The sequence below is a fragment of the Beta vulgaris genome, chromosome 9, assembly GCF_026745355.1.
Source record: "Beta vulgaris subsp. vulgaris cultivar EL10 chromosome 9, EL10.2, whole genome shotgun sequence".
In the NCBI taxonomy this organism is placed as follows: Eukaryota; Viridiplantae; Streptophyta; class Magnoliopsida; order Caryophyllales; family Amaranthaceae; genus Beta; species Beta vulgaris.
Window position 1 is genome coordinate 2,191,506 of NC_079210.1, and position 26,317 is coordinate 2,217,822.

The following is a 26,317-nucleotide window of genomic DNA, read 5'->3' on the forward strand; positions in this document are numbered from 1 at the left end:
GCTGGTGCAGTGGTGCTGGTGCTGGTGTAGTGGTGCTGGTGCAATCTTGAACCCCCAAGCAATTGAGTTGGAGAGCCTCTCTCACTTTTAATTTTTTAAGTGCAATTTGAAAGTATCTTTTAGTTCTAACATTTTATTTTTGGAATAATTTACAATACTTGTACCAACAATGGTTGGTGATTGTGTTATTTTGAAAGAGACAAAATTAATGCTTTTCCTCTCTTTTTTTTTCTTTAGAGGGCATCAATTGTTAGGAATTATTATTCTGTTTAGAAAATTCAAATCATAGTCATTAAATTTACTTCATATATAAGTTTTATGATTTATTCAACTAGCTTAATCTATATTGAGGTTTCTGTTGTAAAAAAATTCTAAAATTAAGATAGTTCTAAGTTAATTGAAAGTTGTGACATTGTAAAGCATACATGTTATTGGAACCAAGAGATCAATCTTTTGTTGACTACTTGACTTCATGAAAGGATTTTCACTAGGCTTAATATCACAATTTTATTTTATTTTAATTTTTTTTTTGGGGGGGGGGGGGTTGGGGAGGGGGAGTAAACACCGTAATTTCACTTTTTCTACGCTTTTGTGAGGAATAAGAGATCGCATTTTCATGAGCTTTTTTAAATAAAAGTAATGAAGTACTTCATATGACATAACCTCACAAAAAAATCATCTATGATGACTTGTTTTCACTTAATAAGATAAAACTTAAATTAGAAAACCCAAAACAACTACCATTTATGAAATGTTACAATTACTTTCGAACATTATTAGTAATATATATTTGAATATTTAATCTGGATGGACAGAAGAGTCTATTTCCTTTCTATTATTCAAGAAGAAAAATAATAACTTGTTTCAAAATATCCCTATGGAGTACTAGAATTATAAATTTCAACTTTATGTATATATCTCTATTATATAAGTGAAGAGCGAAGCAATGGTGTCCCCTTCATTAAATTAGAACTCTACCCTCAACAGTAAGAGAATAACACCATACATAGTATTAATTTTTTTTTTTTTTTTTGCTAAGCAAGTGAGAATATTATATATTGAACTTCAATTTACAACCAAACCTATCAAAGGGAAGGCAAACCAACTAGGTTGGACTCCCTCACCCTTAGAAAGGCACTATTTTACTACAATCATTAAAGACTAAGGAACCATTCCCCGTCTTTCCTAGTAATTTTTTTAGGTAATACTATCCTCACTCTAGCTTTTACAATACTCATCACTTGCTTGCAAACTGAACTAATACTTAGAGCACATTGCTCCCAAAAAACTCTATTTCTACTCTGCCATATCATGTAGACCAAGGCAACAACACCAGCAAGATGAACCTGTTTCTGGAATTTAGTCCTTCTGCTATTCTGAATCTAGGTAATTATCTGATGCAAATCATCTGTTTGTGCTGGACAGTGGAGCCATTCCTTAACATATTTCAGACATGCTAGACTGAATTGACATTTAAAGAAGAAATGTGAATGATCTTCTTTATAACTAGCACATAGCAGACATGTATCTCTGTTACTTATACCCATCACAGCCAATTTTGCAGTTGCCTGTAATTTACCTTGAATAGCCAACCAGGACATGAACCTATGTTTTGGGAGATTCATCCTATTCCATATTACTCTATCCCAGTGAACTCTTTCTTGCTCACCCATCAGTACTTCATACACTTTCTTCACTGAATATTGCCTCATGTTTCTGAAATCAGCTTGTGTGAATGATTGCTTCAATTGCTCCTTCACCTGGCACAATTTCCTCCAATACCAACTTGAGCTTGTAGTAAGGGTATACTCCCACCAATCTCATCCCTTAAGATATACTGAATGCACCCATTTAAGCCACACACTATCTTGCTTAGTAGAAATAGCCCATACATATCTCCCAAGACTTGCTATACTCCACTTAAAGACATCCCTGAATCCCAGTCCTCCTGCACTCTTAGGGGTACAAACTTTCTCCCAAGCTACATTGCCAGCTTTAAGAGTGAAGTATTGGCCACTCCAGAGGAATGATCTACAGACTTGTGTGATTCTGTGAAGCACCTGCTGTGGTAATATGAACACCTGAGCCCAATATTGATGAATGCTCATCAAAACTGCATTGACTAACTGCACTCTAGCAGTGTATGATAAATTTCTAGAGCTCCACACTTTTATCTTGGCTATCATCTTATCAACTAGTACATCACATTGAGTCACATTTATCCTTTTTGCACAAATTGGCACCCCCACGTATTTGAATGGTAATTGTTGATGTGTAAAACCAGAAGCATCCACTACTCTTTGTTGCTCTCTCTGGCTCATTCCACATGTATATATTGCAGACTTAGATACATTAGCCTGCAAGCCTGTTGTCATAGAAAACAACTTGAAAGCTCTCAGCAGTACATAGATGGATGCATAATCACCTCTACAACACATGATCAAATCGTCTGCAAAGCACATGTGTGTGAGTTTAGTTTCCTTACATCTGGCATGATAGTGAAATTGTTCAAGTTCTCCCATTTTGGTCAATGTTCGAGACAAGTATTCCATACACAACACAAAGAGCAAGGGGGAGATAGGATCCCCTTGCCTCAATCCCCTAGATGAACTGAAATATCCCTCCATCACTCCATGAATCATCAGAGAGAACTTGGGAGTTGTAACACATTCCATAACCAGCAGCCTAAACTATAAAGGAAAACCAGAGCTTCAAGCATCTCTCCAAGGAACTTCCAATTAACAGTGTCATAGGCTTTCTGTAAATCAATCTTTAACAAACACCCTGGTTGTGCTTGTTTCCTACCATAATGCTTGACTAAGTCTTGTATCACCATGATATTATGAATAATATTCCTACCATGCACAAAACCTCCTTGGTTTTCCATAATCAGGTCAGGAAGAACTAATCTAAGCCTATTACACAAGACTTTAGTTATGCATTTATAAAGGGTGTTACAGCAAGAGATAGGCCTATATTCTGTAACATTCTTAGGACATGAAGTCTTAGGAATTAAAGTGATTACTGTTGTGTTTACCTCCTTCAAAATTCGACCACTTTGAAGAGAGTCCAATACAGCTGCAATAATATCCTCTCCTATGACTTCCCAAGCATCTTTGTAGAAGTAAGTCCCATATCCATCTGTGCCTGGAGCTTTGGATCCTGGAATAGAAAATAGGGCCTTCGTGATCTCAGCCTCAGTGTATGGTGCATTTAATATTGCCCTGTGTTCTTCTGTAATAATAGGACCCCCTGCACCAATTGCTGTATCACTGGTGTTCTGTTATCAATATTATCACCAAGTAGTTTCTAGTAATAAGATACAAAGGCTTGTGAAACAGTTTCAGGAGTGTCACACCAGTTCCCATTTTCATCATATATACTATAGATCATGTTCTGAAGTTTCCTGAATCTAATACTCTGGTGAAACAAGGATGTATTTTCATCCCCATCCTTGATCCACTTAGTCTTAGCTTTTTGTGAAAGAAACTCCACGCAAGCTTGATGAGTGATCTTATATTTCTGAGAAGCCTCCAATATATCTGCTATATTTGCCAGATTACTCGGATTTCCATGAAGCTTCTGTTGAGCTTCCATCATGGCTTGATAAGCTTTCACATCAGCAGCCTGGATATTTGAATACCCTTCTTTATTCAACCTCTTCAAGTCTACTTTAATACTCTTCAATTTCTTCTGGATTTGGAACATCTTGGTCCCTTGAACCTCTACTCTCCAATGTCTTCTAATTATCTCTAAGAATTTGGGAAAAGATCTCCACATGGTGAAATATTTGAAGGGTTTTTTCCTCCCATGAAGGCCAGGATGTATTGTTAGAATCACAGGAGTGTGATCAAACTCACCTTCATTGTGAAAGGAAGCCTCTGCAGTAGAGTATATATCTAACCATGACTGATTTGCAACCATTCTGTCAATCTTGGAAAAGACTCTATGTATCCAATCTTGCTTGTTGTTCCAAATGTAGAAGTTACCAGAGGATGTAATATCTTGTAACCCACAATGTGTCGTACAAGATCTGAGATCTACCATTTCAGTCTCTTTAACTGGTGCTCCAATTCTTTCCTCAACAGACATGATACAATTGAAGTCACCACAGATTAGCCATGGTTCAGATATCTTGATCCTTCTCAACTCCTCCCATAATTCCATTCTCTTCCCTCTATCATTGAAGGCATAGATGAAGGTAACATAGAAACCCCTATCTCCATTAGCAGATTTCAAGAAGCAATGAATAAATTGATCTGAACATTGACAAATGTTCAAGTGGAAGCTTGTAGGCTTCCAAGCTATCAAAATCCTTCCCTTATCAATCATAGCTGAGTTGGATGTGAAGCATTATCCCTGAAACATTCTCTGATATAATCTACCAAGGTTTTAGGCCTTAACCTTGGATTCCAAGAGGCTAACAACACCAGCAACACTTAAGTGAATATATTTCTTCACTTCCAATTGCTTTCTAGTGCTATTAATGCCTCTCACATTCCAACGCAAGAGCCTATCCATTCAACTTGGGAGGATCTCCCCCTCCCTTTTCTTGTGCCTCCTGCTCCCCAGTTCTACACTGTTTACCATCTTCCTCAATAAGAGCCTAAAAAGGATTCTGAGTAGACATAGGAACTCTTGTTGAACTCCTCACTTTAATAGGTTTCAGTGCTTTCTGAAAGCCTTCTGGATCTATCTCCCCCTGATTACCCTTCTCTATAATCACCTTGCTAAGACCTTGCTATACCTCCACTGGTTGCTGAACAACTGGTTCCAATGCAGTGGAAGCTGGTTGCTTATGCCTCCATTCCTTTTTACCTTCTTTCCTTCTACATTCTTGAACAGTATGTCCAAATTCTTTGCAATGCACACAATGTAAAGGTGACCATTTAAATGTCACAGGAACATCAGTGAGCTCCCCTTTTTCATTCCAGAATTGCACTGTTGTAGGGTAAATCCGATCTATCTGAACCTCTATTAAGATGCGAGCATATTGAAGCTTCTCACGATTTTTTGTAGCTTCATCTCGTTTTATTGGATCACAATCTGACTAGCAATCTTGTGTAAATCTTTCTCTCCCCAATACTTCAGATTCAACTTGAATTGCACCCACACAGGTACAGTTTTCAACTCATCCTTCTCAAAATCCATTTCGAAATTTCATTTTTTCATGATCAGTGGCTTCTTATCAAAGAAGTAATGACCATTAATTACATGATCCCTAGCATCCATCGCCTTAAATCTTACCAAGAACATTCCTCTTTTCATCATAGCCACCTTATCCACTCCCTGATTCCTCCAAATCCTTCGAAAATATCCTTCCATTACATGAACAGGTGGATTGGCACCTAATACATAACAAACCAAAGAAGAATTCCATAAATCCACTTCTTCCTGTATATCCTCCATTTCTATAATCACTGGTTATGATTGACCATTCCATCCAACAATGTGATCATCGTGATCATCCTTTTCAACATTCAATCTAACTATGCGATCATTCTGATCCACATCATTATCATCATCCAATTGAAACAGAATAGGAGCAGAATTACCTCTATGTGAAGCCTCACGAGCTCCTGGTGTGCACTTCACCTCTACACTTTTGTGAATGGATTGAAGCCATTCATTGAAGGTATGACGAATGTCTGATTGTTGCTGCAATAATTCCTTTATTGAAGATTCCGGTGTCATAGGTTGGCCTATTCCTAGACCAAAATCCAGAGCCTCAATACCTAATAGTTCCTCCATTGATTTCGTTCTCAAAGCTTACGAATCCGATGAAGGTCCTTTAGCTTTAATTTTCTCAGTGCCTTTCCCATTTCTACCTCCTTGAGCATTTCCTCCTGATTTCTTTGCCATGGCTCAACACCGAAGTATTGAGAAGAATTACAGAAGAATTTGTCAAGTTACTGTTCCATTGGATTTCTAGAGAGAAGACAGAGAATCTCTCTCTTCTATTCAAAAAAATCGAATTCTTGCTCCCTCTGTTTTTTTATCATTCCTACTTTTCTGTGCGCGTCTTCCAATGCACGTTTTAAAACTTAAATATCTTTCATTATATATTAGTAAAAATTATAACGATTGAATATTAATAAAGTACTAATTGAGACGAATCAAACAAGACCCCACATAACTATGTTTTTTCTTATAAATTGAGAACATTTGAGAAGATTCTCTCTATGCATGAATAGTGTCAAGATTACAAATGAGAAAGATAAAAAAAAACAGAGGGAGTATTAAATTATTAATCATATATAAACATTCCAAAATAAATTCTCAATCAACTCAAACTTTAATCAATGTACATCAAGAAATTTAAAGTTCAATCACAATTAAGGCATATTGGACATCACGTTTGACAAAAAAAAATTAAAAATGAAAAGTCACCATGTACTAAACCTTACATAATATACAAAATACGGAGTAATACATTGAATAATGACTACAATCTCAAGCATGTGTTTATCTTAATAAAATCGCATTTTCAACTACAAGCACTTAAGAAAAAAGAGACTCAAGTTATATATTTTCAATTAAGTATGTAATTTGTTTATCTTGGTATGCAAGTTACAACACATGTTTTCCTACTAAATCTACAAAAACAATAGTGCGTTAGATAAACATAAGCAGTAAAATTTGCAATGCAAAATTACAATAATAAATTTGCAGTTTTGGTTATAAAATAATAGTCAATATAAAAAAATAAACATAATGTGAAGAGAAAAAGACACCTAGAATTTTATAAAAAAAAGAGGTTATGTAAGTGCAATATCTCTTAAAAATAATACAAATCAATGCATTCTTTAAAAATCGAAAATAAAAGTAATCGTCCTCAAAACCATACTTAAAGTAGGTAAAATCATATGTGTCTATGATAATGATTCGATTAAAATTATAATCAATCCAACCAATTTTATGTTTTTTTTTTCCGCGTACAAAGCATGCATATAAGGCTAGCTATATAATAATAAAATGCAAAACACTTCTAAAAAGAATATTGGTTACAAAAATCTAAAAAGAATATTGAAATTTTTAAAATTTTAAAAGTTTAAAAATTTAAAATATTCTTCATGCAAAAGGTTGATGGTCAAGAAGTGTCTCAGGCCCACTATGTTGTAGTTTTTGCTTTAGCCAATGTCCAAAAAGGAAAAATGTCCATCACACACTAAAAGTCTAAAACCAATTGCCAAAGGAGTAACAATGCGTTATAAGTAAAATGTAATCCTTCGTCCCAATTTAGTTGCTACATTTTGCCATGTAGGAGTATACAATACATATAATCTGGCAGTTGTCTATTGATGATGTAACTGTGAGCTTTCATATATCCGTAGATCAATTTCTTCTACTACATGATTTTTAAACTCAACCATGTATTGTTCAATTGTCGGGCTGCATGTAATTTGGCATAACAACATAACATTTTTGTTTCTAGTACCAAATTCTTCCAAAGAAATTCAATATAAGCGTGGGTAAATATCATAAAATACTTGATTTCTTAACTATTTATAACCCTCATTAGGTGGCAAAATTTTTTTTTTTTTTTTTGAAATTTCCTCAGGTATCCCTGAGGTTTGACGTAATTCTCAAATTATCCCTCACATTTGGATAATTCTTCATATACTTCTTAACTTTGTGTTTGGGCTCAAAATACCCTTATCATACATCGAACTTCAAGTGCATTAATTTCCTAAGATATCCTTGAAACTTAAACTTTGAACTTCAATATCCAACGTTTAAATTTGCAACGAGGACGGAGTACTCTAAATCATCTTAAAGGGAGTGGCATACTAAGCGCAGTGAAATAGACATGTTAATGTTCAGATTATATGAAATGGACTGGATAACCCAATAAGGAGAATGAGAGTTTAGGCCACTTACAAGTCCAAGGAGGTTTTATCTTAAAACCAATTGTGTGATAGGAGAAGTAACTTCAAAGTTTATATTAGAGTCTTTTAGTTTCTCCTCTTTATCCACTGTGAGACACTTACATGTGGTAATCAATGGGATTCAACAAGACGGGATTTTATCATATCTTCTTAAACCCTTATTTAAAATACAATAACTATTAGCTAACCAAGAAAAGATCACTTTCCTTAAGGGGGAAAGCTTTTTTCATATTTGGTATAGGTTTCTTCTGTTTCTCCATCAAATTAATGGATGGATTTGGAGTGTGTGCTGTCTTTGGGTCCCTTAGTTCACATGTCATCAAAATGTAGTACCCACAAAAATCCAAAGGAAAGCAAGCAAGGGAAACCAAAGGTTATGCACATGGGACAAAGGATATCCACGATTAAGCTTCTTGGCTCTACAAAACTTTATTACATAAAAGAGACAAAATTTTCTTAATATTACATAAAAGAGACAAATTTTCTTAATATTACATAAAAGAGACAAATTTCTAGAATTATTCTTTCATCCAGCTTCTTTCATTTTTGTCAATTTATTCATCTCCCAAAGGCTTCCTTTTGGCAAAAATTTAACAAAATTCATCTCTTCCTTTTTCTAATCTTTCTCTAGTGAATTTGGCTCACGTGTAATAAAGACATGCATCACCTATCAATTTTTTTATTAACAAAGACACTAACCAAAATACTTTTGAAGACAAAAGAAACTCTATTATTGCCACACACATATACAAAAGAACTCTATTATTTCATTGTTGATTGAATTATTAAGATTAGAATTTTTTGCACGCAATGCGTGTTTGAATTATTTTTTTCGAAACAGAAACTCGATTTTTTTCGGGATAGGAGCCAAAATTTGAACATTAAACATATGAAGTATAATTGTTTTTAGTTGCAAATTTTGATTGGTTTAGTTTCTGTCACTTAAGTCTCTCACCATTCTTTTTTTTTTTTTAGTTTTCAAAGTTAAATTCTATGAACACAATAAAAATTTATTGTATTTATTTATGATTTCTAATATTATAATTTTTTAATTGATTTTTGAATTAAGTACAGTACTTCATAAATTGTAAAAAAAGTGGACATTTTGATTTCAAATCAATTTTTTCATAGGTTGTAGTTTGTGAGTGATTGTTATAAATATATTAATTTTAGTTTGTATGTTAATTTTAAGTTTTAATAAGTTTCCTGATTATTTGAGTGACTTTTTATAACGTGATTTTTTCTCAATTGTATGAGTGATTTGTAAAGTTTCTTCTTTAAGTGATTTGTGAGTGAGTGTTGTAAATTAATTTTCGGTAGTTTTCTTTGAGTGTCGATTTTGATTTCGACAATCCTTTTGTAATTTAGAAAGGGAAAGGGGGCAAAATAGGCATTTCAAAAGAGGACACCATTGCTCCCCCCTTCCCTTATATAATAGAGATTATTATCTTGGATTAAAATATATTAATGGTATTCATAACGACGGTCTTCCTTAAATGAGGATTCAAACAAAAAAAATTGCCTTTTTACTAATGCGGAAAGAGTTACAAGTCTCACATGGTTAAAGTAGGAAAGAATATGAGAGTTTTAATTGTTTTATTAGTTGGAAAAATTGATTTAATCAGTCTTAACTATGGATGTCCTTACAAAAAGAGTCCCAACTATCATTTTTTATTATTTAGTTCCAACTTTAACCACCCCCCTAATATTGGTGGTACGAGTTACTGGTGACTTGCTAAACCGGTGAAAAAAATGAACTAACCCTTTTTTCATATTTTATCTACCCACTCTTTAAGTCATTCTCTCTCCTCCCTCCTTCCTCCTTCCTCCCCTTCCCCTTCCCCTTCCCCTTCCCCTGCCACCCCACCACCATACATCCACTACCGCCACACCCCCCCCCAACAACCTTATCCCAGCCCACCACCCCGCAGTCGTAAAACCCCCTACTGTCGTCGCCCACCCTCCGACCCCTAAACCCAATTCCCTGCATCCTCCCTATTTCTCTCGCCTTCATCTTTAGAGTTTTCAGGAGCTGGTTTAAAAGATGGTGGAGGTGGGTGAGCAAGGTGTTTTAGGGTGATTTCGAGGGTGGGGGAGGTGTTTCAGGGGTGGTGGGGGAGGTGTTTCGAGGGGTGGGTGAGGTGTTTCGGGGTGATTTTTTGGGGGGGGGGGTGGGAGAGGTGGCAACGGGATAGGGGGTGGGAGTTTTAGGGTGGAGGAGGGGTGGCTGGAGTAGGGGAGGGGTTTGGGGGAGGATGGGTGGCAAGGGCAGTGTAGCCGAAGGAAGGAGAGATTTCAGGGGAGGGGTGGCTGGGGAGGTGGGGGAAGAGGAGGGAAGGGGGTGTTTGGGGGCTAGGGCAGGGAGTTTTAGGGGTGGGGGAGGGTTGGATGGGGCAGGGGATAGGTGGTGGGGACAGGAGGAGGGGTTGCGGGCAAGGGATTAGGGGTTAGTGGAGGTGGGGGAGGGGGTAGTGGGGTGGAAGGAGAAGGGGGTTGAGTGGCAGTGAAGAGGAGGAGGGAGCAGTAAAGGAAGGAGAAGGAAAAATATAGAAAGAAAAAGAAAAAATGGTAGAATTACCTGCTTTTTAAACTGTTTGGACTACTATAGTAAAATGCCCTTTAAAGTTGGGACCAAATAATAAAAAAATTATAGTTGGAACTGTTTTTGTTAGGACGCTTATGATTAGGATTGAGTAAATCAATTTTTCCTTATTAGTGTGTCCACTTCAAATAATACCTAAAGTGCTATTAATATGGATTGGGCTAGAAGTGGTGAACTCCATGCGCGTGTTTTCAAGTGTAGAATGGACCACCTAGATATACCATGTCAAATAACTAGATACCTAAGTATGAGAAAACTAGAAAATTGTTTGCCAAAAATATACTTCCTCCGTTTCAAAAAAAGTGCAACATTTGCATAGTGTTTACTATTCACAGTTTAAACTTTAATTAGCTTTGGTGATTTACATTTTAGGAAAAACATAGTCATGTGGGATCTTGTTAGATTGTCTGAATGTGAATTTTTTTAATATCAACTTTTTATAATTTTTACTTATTGATAATTGAAGATATTAACAGTTAAAATAATGCATTGGCAAACGTGAAAACAAGAAGTGTTGCACTTATTTAGAAACAGAGGAAGTATATAGGAAGCTTTAAGAGGTAGTTGCATTAGTTCAGTAACTAATAAAAGTATTGCATAGGTATAGATAACAACCATATAAAAGAAAAAATTATAGTCCTGAATTCCTGATCATACCTAATCTGTTTATATTATAATACTATAAAACAAATTCAAGATATCATTATTGTATTGTGTTTGTGTGTAGAATTATAGCATATGAGACGTAAACAATGGTGAGAGATTATAGAAGTATATGATATGAATTGAGTGCAACAAAAGCAAATAGCAATTTCATCTAGTAAAGATTTAAATCATAAAATAAAACATCTAATAATTGCTTTAAACAAGCTTTATTACTAGTGTCCGTTAATAATTGAACAAAATTCAGTTTTTGGTCCGATAGAAAGTATATATAGAAAAAAAAAAAGAAGTTTAGCTTTACTTGTGCTATAATTCATTTAGCATCATGTAATCGAGATTTGGCGAGTTTTTGGAGTACTAAATTATAATCGCTGATCCATTTCTCGGGTTAGCATAATAGCCATCCCTCACATGCAACTATGGATGGAAGGCATGGAGACACACAAGTATTTCACCTAAAATTTCACTCACTAATAATTAGAATAATTGATATGGAAAAATTCCAACTTTCAATCTTCTCAAAATACTCTCAACTTTAATTTTTGATGATTTCAAACGAATTTCAAAATTTGGGGAACCTTCTCAAAAAAAATCTAGATTGTTTTTTTACTGCCTTCGTCAATCCTATTTGGGTTTGTGATATACAAGTTTTTGGGTCCCAAAAGTTTTTGAATTGGATCCTTCAGGCTAATTTAGAACTTCCTCAGACTTGACAATGTCATTTAATGTGGACTTTTTCGTGAGTCTCAAGATGACTTGGTATGATTCTTGGTTGGTTGAGACTCTCTACATTGACCTAAACTACCTTCCACATAACTTGCTTTGTACATTCCATATTTAGCCTCGAAATAGCTTTGAGGGCTACCATATCTCCATTTTTAGGCTTGGATATATATGTTTTAAATGGTCTATTTCTCCCATGACCCAATGATGCACCAATGAAGTAATTTTCGAGTGCCCTAAGAAGGTCCCATAATCATGCATTATAACCTTCAAGTTCAATTATTTTGGACTAGATATGAAATGTCTCAAACTCAATGATCTTATTTATCTAGAAATCTCTGTGAGGGCCTTGAATTGCAGGGTTTTAGAACCCTTTACATTGACTCAAAATACTTTCTACACATTGGTTCGTATATTTCTATGTTAATCCTCGAGATAGCTCAGAAAGCCACCATATAACCATTGTGAGGCATGGATATACTTTCTAATTATCTCACTGGCCCTAGGATGCACCGATTAAGGACATTTGGATATATGCCTTGGGAAGATTTCAAAAGCTTGTACTATAAGCGTCAAATTCACTTAACTTTGGGCTGGTTATTATGTTCCATGATACATACTTTATTATTTATGAAGAAGCTTCACAATAGCTGGCCTCATGATGACTTGGAATGACTCTCGACATCATGGGTATAGACACAAAATTGTATGTCCCCACTGAATACCCAATGATCAAACATATCATCGTCCTAATTGATCCGCTCCAAAAGAAGATCAATCGAACAAGTTAAGCCCAAAAGCCTTTCCAAAATACAAAATCTATTTATTAAATCCAAGCCCAATTTTAAGGACCAATAAATATTTTTGATAATTAATTGTATTTTAATATTTTAATATTAATTATTCTTGATAATTAATTTTTAAAGAATATTTCAAAAATCAGAATTTTATTCCTAAGCATAGTTGATTTCGAATTTCAAAGGATAAATTTTATCAAAGGATATATAAATCTTAAAACAATAAAAAAAACAGGCTACAAATAAAGTAAGTGTGTGTGGCGCAAAGCTGTAGGTCTGGCGCACATCTGTGCACGTGGTGCGAAGTTGTCAGTGCGTCTGGCCCATGGCTCTGTGTCGTACACGGTTTTAGTTTATCTTTTCAATTATTCATTTTCGGTTTCCTTTGCCTTGACTTTTCACGCAATGCTTTACAATACTTTCCTACGACTTCTAAACACACTCTCCTATACTCAAACTCATATTCAAACACTCAACTCACATTCACACACATTAATACCTTCAAATTTCATATTTCATGCTTCAAGATTGCTCAACCTGAAGATCATTACATAAGACCCAGACGACCAAGGTATAATTTCTAAGATTCAATTTCAATTAATCTCTTATTTAATTAACTAACAATCTACATGTCATGATGTAGATCTTAAAGGGATTTACACTTTCTTGTAGATTCTCTTCTACTCTTTTCTTTATTTTCTATTTTATATTATATTATTCATATGCATATTGATTGTATATGTGTTTAATGATTTCATCACCGCACACGTTTAATTTATTCTTGCTAATCAAAGACCTAAAATATTATTCTAACATTAAATTCATATAATTTGGACAAACTATTAGGTTTCCTGTAATTTGATTGCATAATAACATGTCACCAAAAAATTAGTCTTTTGTTTGTTTAATAAACCGACATAGATTAATTATTATATTGCATTAAAATATTATGTGGTTATTTATTTGCATAAATATAGATATGAATTGATATTTAGTAGAGGTCATCAATGAACGAATTTGATTCCTGATCTTATTTGTACCTTCACCCACAACTCAATATATAGTTCATTGACCATCTATGGAGTCATGAAGGGGAAATCTACATTGGATAAGTCACTAAATTGTCCCTATGATTTCCCAATGTCCAATTAGATTTATGAGTCTTCTTTTAAAGACTTGGTGGTGACTTCTTCTATTTTAAAACATTTTTCAATACAAAACCTTTACAATAAAGTATTCAAATTCATGCTTATCCCGCATAGGCGAATAAAAACACGCCAATAATAGAGGACCTGTCTTTACATTGACTGAAAATGGATTCCAGCAACCCCAACTAAATATAACCAATATGCTCTGAAAATAAGCAGTCCCAACTTTGATGAGTGTCCTCCAAAATGGCCCTTAGCTTCACTTTAATCAGCCTGTTAAGTTGGGATGTTATGGCATATACTACTCTGCCATAACCCATTTTTTTAATTAGTTTAAACCAATGGAAGAGTGTGACATATAATAATTAACCAATTTAGCAAAAATACACCTTTAAGTTAAGATCACTCTAAGATAATCAAAATGTATTACTCCTCCATCTCAAAACATAGTGTTTTATCTATTGATTTTGGGTGTCTCAATAGTACCCTTATGAAATCTTTCTATTTTAATTTTTTACTTTGTTGTAATATTATTGGTTGTTTTTGTTTATAACAGTTCATTTTATTGTTTAAAACGTTGAGCATAATTTATCATGAGTTTCAATCAATGTTGATTAGTATTTTTGTTTTACAAATTAAAAAGAAAAAAAAATCATCGACTATCCAATAAAAGTAAAGCATAAATACAAATTATGATATATTCCACTTCTTTATTTCTCGTGAAAAATAAAAACAACGGTTTTTTCACCAAATACCCCCGAGTTTTCAAAAAATTCACCTGGTACCCTCCAAGTTTTCAAAATTCACAGGGTACCCCTAAGTTTCAAACTAATACACGGGGTACCCTTAAATGCCCTTAATGACTAACGACGTTAACCGTCGTTAGCCTTAAACCTCATTGAACCCTAATTAGGCCTAATTAACCTAACTAAACCCTGATTAGGCCTAATTAACCTAACCCTAACCCCTAATTTCAAACCAAACCCTAACCCTAATCCCACTACCACCCAACCACCACCCCCTCCCCTCCATCCACCCTACCCCCTGCAGCCACAACCTCCACCGCAACCCCCCACTTTCCCTCCCCCACTCCCCGCAACCACCGCAAACCCCCACCCCTCCCTCCCCCACTCCGCGCAACCATTGCAGCACCGAAATCTCACCCCTCCCCCACCCCCGCACCCTCACAGCACACCCCCACCCCCGCGCCACCACAACACCACCTCGCTTCCATTTTTGCAACCCTCCCCCACCCTCGTTGCACCACCCTCCTCCAATTTTCGCGAAACATAAAGTACCCCACAGCGAAAAAACAGAGAGAAGAAGAAGGGGTTCCCGGTGGCGCAAATGGTGGGGTGCGAAAATGGAAGGGGGTGGTGCTGTGGGGGGCACGGGGGTGGGGGAGGGTCGGGGGCGCGATGGGGAGGGAGGGGTGGGGGGACTGTCGAACTGAACTGAGTGGGGCTTTGGGGGAGGAGGGCTGCTGCGTGGGTGGGATAGGGGTCTGGCTTTTGCGGGGGTGGGGGAGGGGGTCGGGCTGCTGGCGGGGGAGGGGGAGAGGAGTCGAGCTGTTGTGGGGGTAGGGGAGGGGGAAGGGGGCTGTGTGGTGGTGGGGGGTGGTGGTGGAGGGGGGCTGGGTGGTAGTTAGGGTTAGTTAGGTTTTAGGTTTTAGGGTTTGTTTAGGTTAATTAGAGTTTATTTAAGTTAATTAGAGAAAATTAGATGTTAATTACGGTTAATGACTAATGGCGGTTAACGTCGTTAGTCATTAAGGGCATTTAAGGGTACTCCGTCTATTAGTTTGAAACTTAGGGGTACCCTGTGAATTTTGAAAACTTGGAGGGTACCAGGTGAATTTTCTGAAAACTCGGGGGTACTTGGTGAAAAAACCGTAAAAACAAACACTACATTATAAAACAAAGGGAGTAACTTTTGGAAAAACCCGACTGTAATTGAGGTAAGTGACGTTAAATTTTCCTGAAATTTTAGGTAGTTTTTTTTAGGGTAAACCCTTAAAACCCACCATTTTGATTGAAACACATGGTTTTTTTTTCTCTTGAATGGTTTTTATTGATAGTGTATCAAAGTATATACTATAAATGATCAGTTTTTTTTTTTTTACAACTAGATAATGTGCATGCTAAGTACCCGTATTTAAATGCACGAGAAAACTACTCTAGTTATCACAAGTGACACCCTAGGTAAAAATAGATAATTTAAAAATCAGTTGTAGAAGGAATCATCTTAATTTGGTGCAATAGTACCAACTTGAAGTCAACTAGCTTGGTAGATACTAGACAAATGGAATAATCACTAATTAAGGACCTTGTTAATTCACTTTAGTGGTCTAGACTAGAGGCACTCTAGCATAATCAAGCCTCTAATCTCATATTAATTTGTCAGTTGCTAAACTCTCACCCACCAGGAAACAAAAAGGAACAAAGGTCGAGTATGTAAGGACAATGTGCCAAGAATACCTTCTAAATAGTTCGTTGAAAAAATGTTTAAGAAAAGAATTAGAGTAATTTTTATTACTTGGAAAGTAGGTTACACTAATTTCAAATTAAAAATATTATTAGGTTATCGCTGCTCCATACATGCTCCGATCCCTTTTGTATTAAGATAAGCTCTACGTAATTACATGTGATTTTAATTTTCACATGTAAGATCTACCACCTATTATCAACTCAAAGCTATGTATATAGTAGTATATCAACGTGCAAAACCGAAATTTTCTATAGTACTTTATATATGTTTCTTTTTATTTCATATACATTGACTTTTCACGCTTGTGAACTCATGATTTCAATCATTAATATCATTAATTATTAAATAAGTGAATTTTTTGATGTTTGAGAGACTGCAATGTAATTAAATTTCACATGACTATATTTTTCATTGTGTATAAATTACCAATGATGCTCAAATCAAAGCAAGTGGATATTGTAAAGTATAAACATTGTAGATTAAAAGGATAGAAGGAGTTATGTGTGTTGAGTATTATGATAAGATAGTTAACAATTTCAAATAGGATGTCTAAATCTTACTTTTAATTCAGATTGAAATCCTCCATCGAAGGTAAAATTCTATGCGCAGAAGGGCTTAGCTTATCGATTTGACAAATGCAAGATGGAGATAAGAGGTTTTGACGATCGATTTGGAGCACATCACTTGACAAAATTGTTTACCCCAAGAGAGGGTCATTTTACAAAAAACAACCTCATATGTAAATGTAAGTAAACTAAGTCACCAATTGCCAATTAGTTTTATGATAAAATTCCACCAGTTTTGTGCTGATAAGCTCATATGTGAACAACAAACATATTAGTCAAATGAACGGGGTGTCGTGTCCGACACGACACTTTACTTGGATACTGTATTTTAAACTAAAAACTTGGCTTTTTTCTACAAAATAGCCGAGTCAGACACTTGGACACCCGTATCCGAGTAGACACTAACTCCGTGTTTGAGTAACATAGGAACTACCTATTTCAATTAGTTTTAGGATGAAACTCCACCAGATTCGTGCCGAAAGACCTGTATACACAATCCCCTATCTCTAAACTAGTGTAGTAGTAATTATCAAATGATTCACCAAAAAAGAACAAAAACAAGGTTTAACCAAGCTCGAGCTCGAGCTGTTCAATTGTACGTACTCATAGAGCACCTTATATAAATTTGTGGCAAAGCATATTAATAAAGACAGGAATATTTTCCTGTTTATCTGCCAACACACTCACTCATACATGCTATCGCATTACCCAAACCACTGTCTATTTCTCATATAACTCTTAACTACTACCCTTCTTTTCTTCTCTTCTCTTCTTTCTCTCTCTCTTTCTTACATTTTTCTATTTGGGGCTTCATTCAATGAAACTTAGCAAATCATGGCTGACAAATGTGATCTCCAAATCCATATCAATGCTCAACAAACATTCTTTCTCAATCAGGTAACAATTTCATCATTTTTATTATGCAAGAAAGATCAGAACTTTACATATTTTTTATATCAATACTTTTATAATATGCTCAAAATATTAAATTTCCTGCAGAAAATTGTCTCAGCTTTCTCAGGGAAACTTAGAAAGTTGATCAAACAAGAAAAGAAAAGAACCCATATGAAGAATTTGAGTTTTTCACTTGAAGATTTCCCAGGTGGTACAGATGGGTTTGAGCTTGTTACAAGATTTTGTTACAACAATGGCAGAATTCCAATCACAGTTCACAATGTTTCCCACTTATATTGTGCTTCAATTTTTCTGGGTATGACTGATAAATTCTCAAATTGCAATTTATTGCAACAATCTGAAACTTTTCTTGAAGGGATGTTTCATTGGTCTTGGAATGATGTGCTTATTTGCATAAGAAGTTGTGAATCATTCTTTTGTTATGCTGATTCAAGTAACCTTATTGATAAACTTGTTACAACTTTGCTTGCTAAAATTGCTCAAAACTCTGATATTTCCCTGATTTTCTCATCAAATTCTTCATCTTCATCTTCACCTGATAACACTATCATGTCCAGAAGAATTCGGCTTTCGAATTCATCAAGTAAAACCACACCAGATTTGAGCAAACCATTATCTTCATCAAGCACTAATAATACTACTACTTGTAGTAACACCAAAGCATGGTGGTTTGATGATTTGTCTACACTTTCTCCAATGGTGATAGAGAGGGTTATAAGGAGTTTAAGTGCTTTTGGGAGTGACAATAACAGCTTATTGCTTACAAAATTTCTCCTACACTACCTTAAAATCGCGCTAACGAGCAAGAAAACCGGCTCCATTTACTCGAAATCTGATTACAGTGGTCTTGCTGATACTGCAGTTTATGGTGTGATTTTGATGGGGAAAACTGCATTTTCTTGCAGAGCATTGTTTTGGGTGATGAGACTTGTATCTGGGTTTGGACTTACTAAAGTTTGTAGAACTGGGTTGGAGAGATTGATTGGAAGTATGATTGACTTGGCCAAATTAGATGATTTGTTAATATCTGGTCATAGTACTGGTAGTAGTACTGAAAGCAGTAATACTGTTTCTGGTGTTTATGATGTTAATCTTGTGATAAGATTGATTAGAGTTTTTGTACATTGTGATGGTGTATCATTACAAAGATTGAAAAAAGTTGGTTGGTTGGTGGATCAGTATTTGGCAGAGATTTCACCTGATCAAAACCTTAAGATCTCCAAATTCATAGGTGTTGCACAAAGTTTACCAGATTTGGCAAGGGATTGCTTTGATGGTGTCTACAGAGCCATAGATATCTACCTTGAGGTAAATATTTTTGACCTACTCAAACCTATCATATCCTCGCTCCGTTCATTTTAATCAATACACTTTGACATTTTACACTATTCACAAATTTTACTTTGACCATTATTTATGAGTTATACGCGGATGAAAATATAGTCACGTGGGATCTTGTTAGATTCATCATAACATGTATTTTATTAATATATAGTTTTTATAATTTTTACAAATACAAAACTAAAATATATGTCCTCAAAGTTTTGATTGGCATGCGTGAAAAGTGTAAGTGTATAGATTAAAATGAAACGGAAGGAGTATATATATATAGCCTTCTTCTTTTGTACCATGTTGTTTCATTGAGTAAATTATGACACGTTAGCTTTCGCGGTATTTACATAACTCACTTTGACTTAAAAAAGAGTTACCATGACCTTTTTTAAACTTTTAACTGATAAATTATGTTATAAATTGTCTGTTGGTAAACGTAAAAGTTAAAATGCTGAATCTATAAGGAAGTTTCGAGTTAACTTTAGGTTTATTTTGTTGTTTTTGAATCATCTACAAATAGATATTTTATATTTCATAATTTTGTATCTCGTTTGGGTTAAGGCAATTTTTTGTTGGTGGTGTAAATGGTGTTGAATGTTTGTTTGTTACTACGTAATTCTTATCTTTGATGAGTTGGGTTGATAGATATTTTTTGGACTAAAATTATAAAAACTACAAAAAGACTTAATACAAAGGAGACAAGTTAAAAGATAAGACAAAGGATTCCCTGCTTGTGAGCTCTATTCCTGACCTTTTCCTCTTGTTACATGGAAAATATGCCATCCCTCCACTGACACTATTCTTCCCTTCCCTACAAATTATTGGAGGCTACTTCTTTTAATATTCCTAGTATGATCTTAATCTTTCTTGAAACTCAAATCTATATTATGACCACTTTAAGAAGTAATATTTATTAGGTCTAGGACTAGGAGTTTGTCTTTTAAGAGATCGTCTACTTTTAAATTAAAATTAGACAATGATATGTTCAATGTTAAATAGAGAATTAGTCCAATAGTGACTATAATAATTTCTTTCGGTAACTAGTTTAATCCATTTAGTGACTATGTCTACTTTATTTTGTATTAAAATTATACAGTTTGATCTTTCGGTAACTAGTTTAATTAATTTCAAGAGTTGTGTTTAGAAGTAATATATTTCTCTTGGGAAATGGCTTTGTTTGGTTATTAGTTGTAGGTTGTTAGAAAATTTGTTTGATTGATTTGATAAATTGGTAGTATTAGCTGGTTAAGTTAGTTGATAATATTAGTGGTATATAAAATATGTAAAATAAGATTAGATTATCTTTTTTGGTAAATGAGCGACTAAACACAGTGATATAGACAAAATATGTAAATTAAGACTAGGTGTTTTTTTTTCCAGCTTACATGTCTGCGTTGAATCTAGAGCTGATAATTCGTGTTTTGGCTCATGTCGATTTTTACTCGTTCACAAAATATATCAAAAACAATATTAAATGATAAGATAATTACTTACGTATTGTGTCAATTAAGGTTAGGGCTCAAATTGATTTTGTAATTGTGTCGTGTTTCAGTATTTCTCAATAACTCATATTAATTTCATGTCAATTTAAGTCTTATTGTTGTATTGTGTGTTATAGATTTTCAGCTCTAATGAAAGTCCAGTGATAAATATATAAGCCAAGAGTATTTTATGACTCTTTAGGCACGACATAAAATTGTTGTGACAAGATCAATTATCAAAATAGGCCAATATATAATGTGGAGGTCTTTTGTTAGGAGGAATTTTTTTTGATGGTTTCCTTTTACATAAGTGAAAAAAATTATATGTATATATATACATATAATTTTTTTCGCTTATGTAAAAGGAAACCATCAAAAAAATTTCCTCACGACCTACATATAAGGCCAAAAAGAAAATAAGAATGAGGAAGAAGAAGAAAACAAAAGACAAATAAAAGGCTAAAATCCCCCCCAAAAAAGTAACAGGCTAAAAGCTGCAGAAGCAAATACCTTGAGTCCCTTTTTTTTGGATAATTAATACCTTGTGCCCTTGACGGGACATTTGGTTGAGGGCATATGATTTATGGGATAATTTTTTATTTATTTTGATAATCCTTATGGAGTAAAATATAAGAGGATGGTTTAAATAGAGGTGTTATAGGCGTTTCATAATGAGATGCTAATAGGGGTGAAAGTTCGGTGTGCGGTTTGGATTAGGGCCTAATCCAATCCGATCCGAATAAAATTTGGATTTCAATTTTTCAATCCGAATCCAAACCAATTAGTGGTTTGAATCCGATCCAATCCAATCCGAAATTTCATACTCTAGATTGGATCTGATCCGAAAATCCGATTTTTTAGAACTCTAGTTTTCGATGAAATAAATTAAGCATAACAATAGCCTAGTTGATTTAGGAAATGAGGAATTAAGTGCAGTTAGTGTTTTAGGGGAAGAATTGAAGTGCTATGTGTATTGGGCTATGGAGTAGTTTTTTTATAATAAAAAATCAGTTAAGCACTTAAGCCTAATCCAGATACATAATACAAGGCATATTACTATTCGGTCATATTGGATTTTTGGATCTAATTACCCTCAATCCAATCCGATCCGAAAATCCAATTTTTCAAAAAATCTCAATTCGAATCCAATCCGAACACAGTTCCAATCCGATCCGAATTACTAATTCGGATCGGATTGGATTAGATTTTGGATTTTATCCGAATAACTTTCAGCCCTAGATGCTAAGATGGCATCTTACCAAGAAAACAAAAAAAATTGGTATCAAAGCTAAGTCTAAGTGGTACCAAAATAAAGTCATAGTACCAAAATATAACCTTGGTACCAAATTAAAAGTTAATAACAAAATAGAGTTAATATCAAAGTACTCTATTTTGATACCACTTTGACTTAGTTTCATACCAAATTTTTTTTTGTCTTTTTGTGTGAGATGCCAATACTTTCTCGTTTAAATATAGATCATTACGAATCGGGAGCAAGGCATGTTAGAGGTTTAAGGGGGTCATGCCTTTGCTGAAAGTCCTGAAAGTCTAGTTGTACGTAAAACTAGGCTAAGAAGATTAAGAAAGTGAAAATAAAAGTTGTTTTATTGGTAAACTGACTCCCTTCTACAACCATATTTAAAAATCTTTGTTAAACTGCCCCCTTTCACAAATAAGATAGGGATAAAATAAGTCTATATGTTGTATGGTATGAGGAAGGAATAAGATGATGATAATTTGTCAATCAACTGAAATATCCTTAATAGCTCTCTTTTTTCTCCTTGGTTCTTCGACTCTTACTTTTCATTAACAATATAATTGTCCATTCCTCTATATTTCTTATCCTTCCACCCTAATCTCTATTTCCTCTAATCCACATTATAGAAGTACTAGATAAATAATTCCTCTATTCTTCATTAATTGCAACATATAGATTTCTTTTACAGTATTCACACACAGTCCTATCACCATCAATTGTGATTTTTATGTACAAAAAAAAATATAATTATGGGATATCTTGTTAGATTTTTCTCAACATATACTCTCAACACATCATTTTTCATAGTTTTTACTAATATATAATTAAAAATATTAATATTTAAAATTATACATTAACAAATATATAAAACTCAAATGTTGCAACTATAAGAACGGTTGAAGTACTTCATTTCTTCTTGCCCGGTGAGCAGTTGAATATGTTATTCATGTAATAAAGTGAAGAGTGGGACTCCAAAGATCACATGTATAGGTATTTGGTCGACCTTGCTTTTCCTTTAGAGTTGATAAAGATGGTTTTCTGAATTGTCAACATATAAGAGCTTTAGTAATTTATTTGACACATATTATACTTCTTCCGTTTCATAATACTCGCTATATTTTCTAGGAAAATGATATATGAAGTTTCACATTAGTTACTGCACTACACTTCCTACATATCTCTTCTTCAAAATTTGCCTAAAAGTCCGTGAATTGAAAATTGTAGCGATTAATATGAGACGGAGGAAGTATGTATGAATTAGATTATCCTCATTAGGATAAATAAACAAGACTTGATGTTCAACTTTTTTTGACATGACCTGTGCTGTGCCTTCTTAGCTCAATCAATCAACACATACATGAAAGAAAATTTGGCCTTTGTTATTTAAGGAAGATTCTTTTATTTTCTTTTCTTTTCTTTCATTTGTGGCATAAAATTGTTGAAATTAATGCGTGGGCCTGCGTTGACTGATTTAGTAAGTTAAAAGCAGTACCACTTATGTGGACCCCATATACCCATCCCCCAAAATTAAAGGAAAATAATCTGTGGCTGCCAAATGAGGCATGAATGATACTAAAATACAAGTGAATAACAAGGATATGATTGCATAAATACAAAAATGAAAGAAATTGTATTATTGGTTGTTAAAGAATTATACACTACTTGCATTATGCTTTATGAATTATGGAAACTTTTTAGGAAATGAGTTTTTAAACTTTACAATAATGTTTTCATTATCGAAATTTTAACCATTTTCTTGCTAATAAATTTGGAATCGGAAATATGATAGGTTCTCCCATTCTTAAAATGCTTCTGATTATCAAAATTATAATTACTTTTGAGCTATATTGTTTGTGGTTAGAAGTATATATTAGCCCGTATGTCCGTACTTGTAGAATATTTAAATATACACGAAAAAAAAAGAAAGGTTGTTACATATCTTAATATAGTATTATGATATATGATTGTTCCTTAATATTTTTAATGCTATTATTGAATTTCTTATTAAGTTTATTGCGTGGATTTTAATTCGGACATAACTAAATTGCAGTCTCATCCAACCCTCTCATTCGAAGAACGATCAAGGTTATGTCGATGTCTTAACTATGAAAAATTATCATTGGAAGCATGCAAAGACCTAGCAAAGAACCCAAGAATCCCTCCCAGGGTTGCAGTTCAAGCACTTGCTTCTCAGAAACATGCAAATTACGAACCCCCAACAAAGCCAGAACAATTGGAATATTATTGTGAAAGTCCTAGCAAAAACAAGATGAGCAACAAACAAATTGTTGTATATGGATCAAAAGATGCAACAACACCAAGATATGATGATGAACAAGACCTAGAGGATGATGAATGTATCTCACAAGGAAGTGAAGATATGAAGTTGAATATGCAAAGAATGCAATATAGGGTATTAGAATTGGAGAAATTGTGTAGAGAAATGAAGGGGCAAATGACCAAAATGGTGAGGCATAACAAATCATTGAACTCCCCTACATATAATAGACCACCTAGACTTTGTTAATTCCCTTTTCCTTATAACCTTTTCCCTATAAGTGTATAAGATGATGCTTTTTTTTTTCTTCTTTTCCTCCCCACATTTCATGTGTTTAAATTTTTTGTCTCTAATATTGGTACAAGTTTGTAAATTTGAGGGCATGCTTTGTTGTATTTCAATATATAATGAAGTTGAAATATTAGTTATGAGGCTCAATAATTGGTTTTTTCATGTTTGAGGTATTTAACAAATTTTCCATCTTCTGTTCAAAAAAAAAAAACCGTTTAGCTTCTTATATGAAATTATAATTTTGATCCATATATCTTACGATTCTATAATTAGAAAGTACCTCATCTTTTTCGATCCTACATAGAATCTTAAATTAATAGAATATTCGATCCTACCCAACAACAAAAATTCACATGGTAGGATATTAATATATACAATCCTATGATTTATGTACGATCTAATCCTGTCATACAAAATTCATAATATATTTTCACATATTAGTATTCTTTTGTTAGATTTTGGTTGCATGTTACTTAAATCTTAGAATATTGAACAACTATCACCATGTTGTACCATAATTTTTACTAGTTTACCGAAATTTGTAGGATCATTACTACCCTATGATCCGATTCTAGCTACCGATTTGATCTTACCAACCTAACGATCCAAATTAGGATCCTGATGAGTATAAAAAAGTAATACCACAAGTGGACGGTCTCTGTTGTTAGCAGAGACTTAGCAAATACAGGTCGATCCCATAGAGAGAGGATTTCTATTGATATCCGCTTAATTATAATAAACTATCTGACAAAAATGAATGTTTGATTTGACTAATAACTAAACTAGAAGCAAGTTATATCAAAATATTGGTTTAATCAATGAATTAAAAGTCTAGGGCATATGTTCGTCCACCATGCTCATACCATTCAAAGAATACAAATCAATTAAATAACAAATGAACTAGAGGGTGAGTAACTAAAGGAATGATTAATCCTTCAATCGGGTATTAACACTCTCAATTCAACCTATGCAGTACGATCATTAACATATTCTGAATTATCAATTGTAATGAAGCCTCCAAGAATATGATCTTTCAATTCTAATTCCTATTAACAAATTAATTAACTCTTGATATTGACCAATTACAACAATCAAACTATTTAAACTTATCAATTGGAATTACTCATAACTCTAATTTATAAATCAATCAATTTCAAAGTCGTACAACAATCATGATATAAACATGGCTTCTCTCCCTTTGCCCTAGAAAAGAGACTACTCACTCATAATTGAAATAACAAAAGTAAAGCAATAATTAACCTAAAGTTCATGATTGAGAAATAATGAAAACAATAGTAACAAACAGTAATAATAAAGAGAAAGACAATAGCAAATATTAATGAATTAAGAAGAAAATAAAATAATGAAAAGTACTTCTAGAACTTTAACTAATGGAAGAGAAGCAAAAAATAGGATTCCAAGAAAAGAGATGAAAAGGGAAACGTAATAATAGAGTTTCTCTAGGAATAATAAGCATGAGAAAGAAATAAAATAATTCCCCCTTTATATTTCCTCTCATCTAATCTCTCAATAAGTGAAAGAAAAGAAAATAAGAATATGAACTAATAAGAGAAAGTTCGACGATTGGTCGATAGTAGCGAGGACGACCACGAGCCCTTATCCGCGTCAAGCACTTACGTGAGATGAGGCTCGATCGACATTGGGCGTTGGCCTGCTAGCGGGCCAGGCAGCATTGCAGTCGCAAGAGAAGAGGCAACCTGTTGGGCGCTATTTCATGGGCAGACTCGAAGGGTCAAATTTCGGAGGTTATGTCTCGAGTTCTAGGCATCGTCTATGGGTGTGTGACCTATCATTGCAAAGACTTTCAAGTCTCGTTTCTAACGCAACTTGAATCTTTTCAATACAATCTGTAAAACTCGAGTTATA

At 34.2% G+C, this 26,317-nt stretch overlaps 1 protein-coding gene across 1 annotated transcript; it reads left to right on the plus strand.

Moving 5' to 3' along the window:
- The first annotated feature begins 17,532 nt into the window (after positions 1 to 17,532).
- Positions 17,533 to 24,563, plus strand: LOC104902623 (BTB/POZ domain-containing protein At3g19850). The gene is made up of 3 exons (XM_010690466.3): positions 17,533 to 17,772; positions 17,875 to 19,098; positions 23,912 to 24,563. The coding sequence occupies exons 1-3, from the start codon at positions 17,710 to 17,712 to the stop codon at positions 24,386 to 24,388; spliced, it is 1,764 nt and encodes a 587-aa protein (XP_010688768.2). The 5' UTR covers positions 17,533 to 17,709; the 3' UTR covers positions 24,389 to 24,563.
- The last annotated feature ends 1,754 nt before the right edge of the window (positions 24,564 to 26,317 follow it).

What these genes read in the sequence shown, in the direction of transcription:
- LOC104902623 (XM_010690466.3), top strand. Translation starts at nt 17,710, where the DNA reads ATGGCTGACAAATGTGATCTCCAAATCCATATCAATGCTCAACAAACA. An exon ending in AAACATTCTTTCTCAATCAG is followed by an intron (nt 17,773 to 17,874) that starts GTAACAATTTCA and finishes AATTTCCTGCAG; the next exon opens with AAAATTGTCTCAGCTTTCTC. An exon ending in CCATAGATATCTACCTTGAG is followed by an intron (nt 19,099 to 23,911) that starts GTAAATATTTTT and finishes ACTAAATTGCAG; the next exon opens with TCTCATCCAACCCTCTCATT.